We start from the raw sequence: 10,483 nt of genomic DNA, 5'->3' as shown, positions 1-10,483 counted from the left end.
TCACTGTGACATCTTTGTCACTCTGGACGTCATGATGTGCACAGCAAGCATCCTGAACCTGTGTGCCATCAGCATCGACAGGTGAGCCCAGCCAAGGTGGGGCAGGTGACTCTGGCCTCACCTTTCCAGCTGCCCCCATGCCCCAGGGTCAGGCTCTGGCTATGATGCTATGGCTGGCTGTGTGCACATAGGTCCGTGTGTTTGTGTGTGCATGTATCTGTGTGTGCGTGCACAGGTGTGTTTGCCTAGGAGAATACAGAATCGCTAAAGAGAGGTCCTCCATAGACCTGATCGTGTCAAGAATACCCAGACAGTGACCAACACAAAACAAAAAATACTTGATTCTGACTGAAGCCCTAACTCTCTCACTCCCACTTATACGACCTAGGGTAGATTGTGAGAGTTCTCAGAACTACTGGTTTCATTTTTGCTAAAATCCAATGATGCTGACACCTTCCCCGTGAGGCTGCAGTGTCTGGTTGTGCATTCACTGTCCAACGCATGGCCAAGGCACTGCCCACCTTGCTAAGGCTTCCTTGGAGCCTTTCACTAATTTGCGCAAATATGCCCTTATGCATTTCCGGATGCCCTGCCCTACTCCTTAGGCAATAATAAATGAGAATAATGTTAATAATGTTAATAAATGAGAAGTTCAGAGCAGAAGATTGTGTGAACAATGGCCATTGCTGTATTTCCTGGCACACAGCCTTTGAACCTTGCTCTGAAGGGCCCGGCTACTAGTCCATCAACAAACGTCCACGTTCCAAGAGCCCAGCACAAGTCCATTGTACACAGCATCAAGGGTACACAGACCCGGGCCCTGGCTCTCCAAAGCATCTGAAATCCAAGTGGGGTAATTAGAATAATAGCTGTGGCCCAGGAGTACACAGTATCTGGCCAGCTTAGCGCTTGACTGGGATTCACCAACTGTCTTTGCTGTCCAAGTTTGGGGACAGCAGGGAGGGGTGAGATAGAGTGCCAGGGAGGATTCATGGAGCTGGGTCAACTGTCCAGTCCCAAGGAATGGAGGTGTCTCTGGAGTGGGCGTGTTATGCAGTCAGGAGTCTCTGGGCCTGCACTCCAGACTTAGGTCCCCCCGCCCTCCACCCCACCCCACAGGTACACAGCAGTGGCCATGCCCATGCTTTACAACACCCGCTACAGCTCCAAGCGCCGAGTCACCGTCATGATCGCCATAGTCTGGGTCCTGTCCTTCACCATCTCCTGCCCGCTGCTCTTTGGACTCAATAACACAGGTGAGTCCTGCCTTTGTCCTGGCCCCAGATCTCTGTCCTTGCCCACACCCAATGGGGGGCCCATTCACTAACCCAGACTGAGGCTAGATTGGGTCTCCTGGTCCAAGCCCAGCTTAGAGCTGTTCCTAGTTGGGCCAGAGAGGAAACAGTGGCCTGGGGCACTGGGGAGTTGGATGAGGACTGGGGATAATGGTTCAGGAGGACACCTGGCCATTTTTAGCTTTGTTTATCAAGTTACAGCCAACCAGACAGCCTCCCGATCATACGTGCATGTGTGTGTGTGTGTGTGTGCATATGCACATAGGAAGACTACTGGCCTTCCATCCACCCTGGCCATGGTGTTTTTGTAGTGAAGCTGTAGCTCTCAGGGCTGGCCAACCCCAAGCCTCGCCTGATCACCTGCAGCAGGAAAGCTAGTAAGTTGGAGGGGAGTCAACCGTGTGTCCATTCCTGGGGAGGCAGAGTGAGGAGCATCTCAGGTAGAAGAGAACAAGCATCTGCCAGTGTGGAGCTTCCTCTTGTCAGGCAAATGATAGCCGTGCAGGTGCACTGGAGGCCACAATAAGACAGGATGCAGTGAAGCCTCGAGCATGTGTATTACAGAGCTAGCCTCACAGCCTAGCGGTTAATGGACCCAGATCCCACATGGGCAACCACAGTCTGAATACCAGCTTTGGTGGTTTGAAAAACACATGGGGTGATTTGAAAAACATACATGCCCCACATCCCAAAAGGATAGAGAAATGGAGGAGAGGGGGTTGTGGTGTGGCATGCCCCATTGAGGGGTGTTTTCTTCCTCTCCTCCTCTCTTGGTCTCTCTAGAGAGCATATGAACCCTCTGGTAATTATATAACAACTAAATAAATAAGGAAAAAGAAAAAGAAAACATGCAGTATTTTATCTTTCTGTCACGGGGATTCTGAGAGGCAGGAATGGACTAACTGCACTTGGCTTTATCTGAGAATGCCATGAGATAGAAGGCAGACTTCTGGTAGACCTAGAAAAAAGCCTGGACACAGGATACACACTGCAACACAGGCAAGTTCAGCAAACAGGGCCAAGTTACCTTGTTTCCAAAATTACAAAGTGCCAGATCTCCCCCCAGTGTTTGTGAAAGGCCAAAATAATGTTTTATTTTTTAAAATAACTTTAGAAAGCATTTCTTCTGACTGCTCTGGCTCCACTTGGCCACTCAGAGATGACAAACTAATGACCAAGTAACAAGGGACCAAGAATGGAAAAACATGGAAGGGGTTCATCACAGCTTAGCTTTTGCTCACAGTGGTGTCTTTAATATTCTGATTTACATTGCACTTTTATTGACATGTAACATTTCCAGGCAGCTTTTGTTGTGGTGGTGGTTTTTTGTTTGTTTGTTTTTGCCATAGGGTGCTTGGCAATGAGAGAGAGACAGAGACAAAGAGAGGGGAAGTGAGAAATCACTTTCTCACCATAATTCCGTCTCTATTCTCCTCTGGGGATTTGGGCATGCAGGTATACATGCCATCATAATTTTCAAACCACCAGGTCTGGGACTTGAACCATGGTCAGCCATGTGGGAACCCAGCTTCTTAACCACTATACCACCTGCTGGCCCCCCAGGCAAACTTGACATGTATCGTACCCTCTGTAAAATACTCCTCGCTCCCAGGAAGGAGGTAAATGCTCTGGTGGCCCTGGTGCTCGATGGGTCTGCTGACACCCCACCACCCGGGCTCTCCTCCCCAGATCAGAACGAGTGCATCATCGCCAACCCCGCCTTCGTGGTCTACTCCTCCATCGTGTCCTTCTACGTGCCCTTCATCGTCACCCTGCTGGTGTACATCAAGATCTACATCGTCCTCCGCAAGCGGCGCAAGCGGGTCAACACCAAGCGCAGCAGCCGAGCTTTCAGGGCCAACCTGAAGGCCCCGCTCAAGGTCCCACCACCTCCCACCCCTCCAAGTGTCCCCAAAACCATTGCCAAGGGAGGTCATCCATGCTCAGGCGGGGCCGGGGACACCACAGCATGGTTGGGTTCCAAACTGGAGGCTCCCCGAGGAGCCGGCAAGGGCGGTTTAGGGCTCGGACCTCAGTGAAGGGACCTGCCTCTCCAGTGGGAGGTGGGGCCCAGCAGGCCAGCAGGTCTCTGTGACGCAATGCAGTGGCGCTTGCCTGGTACCCTCCTTGGCACCCCTCTTCCTCTTTCCTGAACCTCTCCTCCCCCACTTTGGCCCCTCCAGTCTGTCCTTTTGCACCCAGTCACCGCCCTCCCCTCTCCGCGCACCTCCTTCTTCCTCGCCTCCTTTTCCCTACTTCCCTGCTCCTCTTTCATCTCCTCCTTATGTCTTAGGAGTTTTCCCTTCCTCTCAGCCTTCTTGAGCAAGGCAGTGTGTGGGCATAGAGCTTGTGAACATCGGGTTCAAGTTCCGGCACCGCCACTTTTTCTGAGTGACCTTGGGCAAGTTACTTAACTTCTCTGAGCCTCAGTCGCCACATCTGTTAGACGGGAATCATAAGCTGACCTTACAGGGTAGTCGTGAGGATTTGACATGAGAAGGGATGTGAGCATGCCTAGCAGCATGCCAGACCCTCAGCAGGTACCCTAAAAACCAAGGTCTTTTTGTCTTTCACCCCACCCACCTCTTCTCATGGCAGTGCCAATGTCTCCCCTGGCCCTGACTGCATCCTGAGCCCCTGTGCCCAGCCTGAGCTCCCCATGGACTACCCCACCTTGAGTTTCTGTTGACCCCCACCCCACCCCTCACCACCTGTGTCACCCATGTGCGGCTCACTCCACAGGGCAACTATACTCACCCTGAGGACATGAAACTCTGCACCGTTATCATGAAGTCTAATGGGAGTTTCCCAGTGAACAGGCGGAGAGTGGTAAGTGTTTAGGTCAGGGACCCAGAGCAGGTCCACCGGCCATGATCCTGAGACCTCACTAGCTGGCCACCGGAGAGCATCTGTCTGCATCCCCTGCTTTGCCGCCACTGAGGGCAGGCTCACCATCACACCTCCAAGCAGGCGTGGAGTGAACACCTCCATTCCCCGAAGCACAGACTTGTACTCCTAGCCCAAGAAAATGCTTGGCCATGCAGCCTAATGAGAATGATACTATGTCTATGGGAAATGTCTGTTCCCATTTCTTGAATACTTACCATGTTTTTAGTGTCTTATCAAATCCTCACCACGATCCTGGGGTGTACATTCTTACTGATCGTATCGATCTTCCATTTATGGGAGGGCGAACAGAGGCTCAGAGAGGTTAGGTAACTCACCTAAGTGTGAACATTTAGTTAGTGACAGAGCGAGTATGGAAGCCCAGACCTGTGTGTTTTTTTCCTGCTGGCCTGTGCTGTCTATAGGCAGGCAGTTTCTGGCTGGAGGCTGGGAGCTGTGAGAGGACAGAATGGTGTAGCCACTGGGGCTGGGGTTGACTCTCAGCATGTAAGGAGACCCCAGGATCCGCCCAGTGCTAGGAAGCATTTCATCCCCAACACCGTCAGAGAACAGGAGCCCACAGAGGGTGGACTGTCCAGGCTAGGTGTCTTTGGAAAGCAGGGTCCGTAATCCAAGGAGCTATTGGGGCATCAGGAAAGGCGTGATGTGTTTTTCTTTGCAAATATGTGTCATGACTTTCCCAACGACCCAATATTTATGAGGCAGGTGCCAAAACAGGGACACAGGATGGGGGCCAAGGTGGAAGTCCAGTTGTACCAGCTGGACACACAGCAAGGGTGCAGTTCAGAAGCTTGGGCCGAGACTCCCCCTGGGCCTCAAACAGGAGAGGCTAAGGAAGGACCCAGGAGGCTGTGAGTGGACCCATGCCAGGGCCCCCAGGTCAACCCAGCCGGGAAGATGTGGGGCCCAGGGTTCAGCCCCCTGGCGCCTGGATCAGTCTAGACAAGAGACTGTGGAGCCCACACGTGCGTGCTGGTGCAGGTGCCCCCGAGAAGCACGGAACCCCTTAGGTCAGCCTGGCGGAAGGAATAGGGTGGGTGCCCGCTAGCAGTTAGAACATGAGTTCCTAGAGGCAGAACTGAAACATCACTTAGTTGTGTATCTCCAAGAGTCAGCGTGGCATGTGGCACTTAGCTGGCACTCTTAAGAGTTGTTCAGGTGATGGAATAACAGTGCCGGGTACGGACCCCACACAGCATGGCGATGAGGTATTGAGGTTGTGTAAGGATTGCTCTGGGAAGAGAGCCAGGGATGGTCCTGCAGGCAGGCCCTGGACCCAGTCTCTGCCTCTCAGTGACCTCCTTCCCTCCTTAGCAGAAAGACCCTGTGGTGTCTGCAGAAGTGTCCAGAGTGGGAAAGAGAGGGACCAGGCAGGGCAGGAGGGACTGGGTGAAGCTGCTGGCTGACACCCAAGGCGCTGCCTGGCTTTACCACACGCTCTCTGCCCCTGGTGCAGGAGGCCGCCCGGCGAGCCCAGGAGCTGGAGATGGAGATGCTCTCTAGCACCAGCCCGCCAGAGAGGACCCGGTACAGCCCCATCCCGCCCAGCCACCACCAGCTGACTCTCCCCGACCCGTCCCACCACGGCCTCCACAGCACTCCCGACAGCCCTGCCAAACCAGAGAAGAATGGGCATGCCAAAGACCACCCCAAGATTGCCAAGATCTTTGAGATCCAGACCATGCCCAATGGCAAAACCCGGACCTCCCTCAAGACCATGAGCCGCAGGAAGCTCTCCCAGCAGAAGGAGAAGAAAGCCACTCAGATGCTCGCCATCGTTCTCGGTGAGTGGGCCCTGGCTGCAAGCCCGCTGTAGCCAGGGAAGGACCCCTCCCTGCAGCTCCTATTCCCAGCATGCCCTTCCTCACCATGGCATAGGCCAAACCCATTGACGGACAGCCCAATCCGGTAGATTCTGTAATTGCACACTTACGGGTGAGTGACAGGTCTAGGGTGGCTTAGTAACTTGACCAGGGAGGACCGGTGGTTTGCACTCAGGCCGTCTGTCTCCAGAGTATGAATCTAGCCTGTCTGCCATCAGGCCCCAGAACCCCGTGTCCCTGGGCAAGTGCCATTGTCTCTAGTCTCTCTGTGGGGTAGGTTACTTCTCAAGGTTGTCATGGTGGTCAAACAGTCGGTAAGAACATTTTTTAAACTGCAAAGCAGTGCACATGTGAAAGCATTTGTGTGTGTGTGTGTGTGTGTTTTGTTTCTGTTATTATCATCACTATTATTTTATTATTTTTTGAGAGATTTTTGCTATAGGGCGCGTGCGCTCGCCAGAAAGACAGAGAGAGACAGAGAAATAGAAAGCGACAAATCACCCCCCAGAGGGGATGGTCACGCCGCAATCCCTTCTCCTCTATTCTCCTCTCGGGATCTTGGGCACACACGCACACGCACCCAGCATGAGTTTAAGCCACCGGGTCCAGCACTCGAACCGTGGTCGACTACATGGGAGTTCAGCAACACAGCCATTACGCTAACTGCTGGTCCCTCATCACTATTATTGAAGAATTGGGAAATTCAGTTCATTTGTTCTCGACCAAGACCCCATGGCATCAGCGATTTGAAAAATAAAAGAGACTGAGACCAGCAGGTAGCATGGTGGTTAAGGCACTGGATTCCCACGTTGCTGACCATAGCTTAAGTCCCGGACTCAGTGGCTTGAAAACCATGCCGGTGTGTGTGCGTGTGTGCCCGAAATCCCAGGAGGAGAATGGAGAAGGAGTGGCACTGTGGCCATCCCCCCTGGGGCGTTTTTCTCTCTATCTCTTTCTCTCTCCCTCTCTCTCTCTCCCTCCAGCAAGCACACACACCCCATGACAAAACAGCAACAATAAAATAAATAAAATTAAAAAAAATAAAAGAGGCCCCTGGAGCTGGGTCCTGCGTTAAGGAATAGATCTGTCTGCTGAGCAAGTTTTGAATGAAAGGCTCCTAGAAAACCATGTAATAAAGTTGTGTAAAGGAGAGACTGATTGTCTCCGCTTCTATGCAGTGGGAGAGGCCCTCTGACCCCACCCCACTCCAACCCCCTTGGTCCCCAGACAATACTGGGGTGTGAATGGGGCGGGTATGACTATCCTCATTTTATGAATGAAAACACTGGCCCCAGCAGGTTAAGGAACTGCCCGTGATCTCATGGCTGGACGTGGCAGAGTGGGATCAGAGCCAGACCCTCTGCTGTGATCCTCAGGGCTTCCACTCCCATTTCTGCTCTTCCCAGACACACCGCTCCACCCCTGGGGACACCTGCTATGTCCGCTATGCCCACATGTCATCCATGCACAGTTGTGGCCACACCTAGCGTCCCGCCTGGAGGGGGGGTCCTGGAGAAAGTGCATGTGAGTCAACCAGGAGCAGCAGGCAGGACAGCCATGTGGTTAGGGGCGTGGGCCCAGGCGGGGGCTACATGGGAGTGCCCACCAAGGATGGAGGACATGGAGGAAGGTTGGAGCAGTGACCTGGCCAACTTGGGACCCGGATAGGCTGGAGTTCAGATCTCAGCTTTGCTGTCCCAGTAACCAAGATGGGTATCCATGCTGCTTCCTCCCCACCTGTGTCCTGTGCTTCCTGGAACAAAGTCCTCCTACTTCCAGCTTGTGAGGAAGACATTGTTGTCAAAGGCGACAGGGAAGTGGAGCAGGTGCTTCCATTTCTACAGGCAGACTTGGGTTAGAGAGGTGACTTTTGGATTTCAGGCCATTTATCCTTCCTTAGGAGGTAGGTGTTGCAGAACCCAAATGAGGTTGAGGGAGGTGAAGGGACCCTCTCACTTCTGCTGGGTGTCAGAGGCAGGTCTAGAACCCGAGATCAGGATTCCTCCTGCGGTGCTCCTCCGTGGCTGCAGCCCACAGCCTCGCGGGCCTGAGCGTGGGCGCGCCATGCCCGGGCGCCGGCCTGACCCCACCCTCTCCCCCAGGCGTGTTCATCATCTGCTGGCTGCCCTTCTTCATCACGCACATCCTGAACATACACTGTGACTGCAACATCCCCCCCGTCCTGTACAGCGCCTTCACGTGGCTGGGCTACGTCAACAGCGCCGTGAACCCCATCATCTACACCACCTTCAACATCGAGTTCCGCAAGGCCTTCCTGAAGATCCTACACTGCTGACTGCTGCCTGCCTGCACTGCAGCCTGCTGCCACCTCCCTGCCAGGCCGGCCCCTCCCGGACAGCTGTGGGCAGGAAGGCCGGGGGTGGGCTCAGCCCTGTCTTCACCCCGCAGGCCCCGCAGTTAGCTTGGCTCTGCGCCCCTCGCCGCCTGCACACCCTCAGTCTGCCAGGGCAAGGCAGGAGCACTGGGCATGGACCAGCTCTGGGGCTGGACCCTTGGCTCAAGAGCGGCTCCTGGAGTCCCCCTCCCACCTCCAGGCCCCCTGTCCTTGGCACCAAAGATGCAACTGCCTCCCTTGACTTTTCTCTGGGGCTCTGGGGCTGCCGGGGCAGAGCCAGGGCTCCGAGGCCAGCATGCTGCGTGCTGGGCGTGGCCTGGAGCTGGGTGGGCAGAGACGGACGGTCCACACCTCTCGAGGACAGAAGCTGGAGCTTTCATCAAGGTCCCAACAATGTCAGTCCTAGGAGCCCCATGTAAATACCAGGCCATGGGATGGACCCCAGAGAGCCCGAGCCAAAGACTAAGCTCCCTCCCCCTGACCCATGTGAGCCTCTATCTTCCAGGGAGAGGGGGCCGCCCACCCCTCCCACTGTGGCTCCCCATGTGGTTTCCATGCTCTCCCAAGGGAGGGACCCTAGACCTGAAGGTCCCCACGAGGGTCTGTGGGAGACGCCCTCCAAACTCCGGCCCCCTCCACCGCCTTTTACCACTTCCGGAGGCGTCCCTTCTCGTAGCAACTGCAGGTCAGGCGGGGGGCGGGGGCAGGCAGGGAACCATGACTAGGCCTGGGTTGGGGGTGTCTGAGGTTCTCTGGGGGCTGCCTCCCACCACACGCTGCACAAAACCACTTTTCTTTTTTAACCCTTGGCCTCGTCCCTCCCACTGCCTCTGCCTTAGAGGAGCCCGTGGCTACGAGGCTACTGGACACCATTTGGCCTGGCCTGGCCCTGCCCCGAGGGAGGAGGGGGAAAGCTGCAGCTTGGGGGAGCCCCGGGCCCCAGACTCTGTAACATCACTCTACATGCACCAAACTAATAAAACTTTGACAAGAGTGTTTTTCAAGGACCCTGGGGTAGAGGGAGTGGTGCCAGCTCCAGCCGTAGGGACATTCGGGTGTGGCCCAACCACAGGGTCCTACCACAGGGAAGCCAGCTGTCCCACCTCTCCACCTCTCCCTCTCCAGGTGTTCAAGCCTCTGAAAGACAAGGCCCTGTCCTCTCTTACCAGGGCAGGGAAGGCCCATCGAGTAGGTGGCCTTTGTGGTGTGGGCTTTGGCTGTGTCGTCTCTGTCCATCACCCTGCCTTCTGTCCTGCAGCAGGATTCCTGACCCTGGGGCAGCCCAGCACAGGGGAAGCAGGCAAGGCCCCCCGTGCTGTGGCCTGGACTGGTCTCAGTCCTCTCAGCCTCCGGGCCAAGCCCTGGTTCTCAGCATCCGGCTACGACGGCACTGTTCCAGCAACAGAAACTTGGCCTTTAGAAAATGAAGTAGAAATCAAGCCGGTGAAAGGGGAATATGCTTGCCACCTGGAGAGTAACAGCGGTGATGACAAACAAGGTGCTGGCACCCACGGTGCTGGCACCCACGGCTCAGGCTCGGGAGCTGTCAGGGCGTAATCTGCATGCTAAATACAGTATTTTTAGCACTAACGATTGGAGCACTTAACTTGCCCTGAACACTTAATTATGGACTTTGATCTTCTCCCTGAACCTGGTTATGGAGTGAAGCCCTGGGAGAGGCCCTTGTCCCCAGGAGCACTGTGGTGAGTGCTCCAGAAGGCAGGCGAGACCCAGATCGGAGATGGTAGCTGGTCTAGCTGTGGGGGGAGGGGAGGGGAGGGGCAGTCAGCCAGAGTCCTCCTCCCACAGAGCGCATCAGACCCCCACAGGAGCTAGGGACCCCAGGTGCCTCTCAGCTACCCCAAAGCAACACGCACACACACACCAGCCCGTCCACGGGGGCTCAGAAGTTCATCTTATTTTATTAGAAATCTTCTGAAGGCAGGCCCAGCAGGTGTCATGGCTGCTAAGGAGCTGGACTCCCACAGGGCTGATAGCAGTTCAAGTCTTGAACCCAGAGGCTTAAAAATCACTCTGGGCCCATGTGTGTGCATACTCAAAATCCCAAGGGGAGAGTGGAGGAGAAGGGATCTCAGTGTGGC

General features: G+C 55.0%; 1 protein-coding gene across 2 annotated transcripts in view; it reads left to right on the top strand.

Annotated features, from left to right (window-relative positions):
* DRD2 (dopamine receptor D2) overlaps positions 1-9,374 on the top strand; it is a 12,910-nt gene extending 3,536 nt beyond the window's left edge. Inside the window, exons 3-8 of one of the 2 annotated variants that reach the window (XM_006151031.2) lie at positions 1-81; positions 1,120-1,256; positions 2,985-3,175; positions 4,038-4,124; positions 5,659-5,986; positions 8,128-9,374. The exon at positions 1-81 is cut by the window's left edge and continues 5 nt beyond it. In XM_006151031.2, coding sequence (XP_006151093.1) covers positions 1-81; positions 1,120-1,256; positions 2,985-3,175; positions 4,038-4,124; positions 5,659-5,986; positions 8,128-8,321 — 1,018 coding nt within the window. In that variant the 3' untranslated portion in view covers positions 8,322-9,374. The remainder of the gene's footprint in view (positions 82-1,119; positions 1,257-2,984; positions 3,176-4,037; positions 4,125-5,658; positions 5,987-8,127) is intronic. The other variant, XM_006151032.2, reaches the window with a different exon arrangement.
* Positions 9,375-10,483: the final 1,109 nt, after the last annotated feature.

Source organism: Tupaia chinensis, unplaced genomic scaffold, assembly GCF_000334495.1.
Source record: "Tupaia chinensis unplaced genomic scaffold, TupChi_1.0 Scaffold000311_2, whole genome shotgun sequence".
NCBI lineage: Eukaryota > Metazoa > Chordata > Mammalia > Scandentia > Tupaiidae > Tupaia > Tupaia belangeri.
Note: the sequence above shows the minus strand (reverse complement) of the source record. Positions and strands in the feature narration are given on the sequence as shown.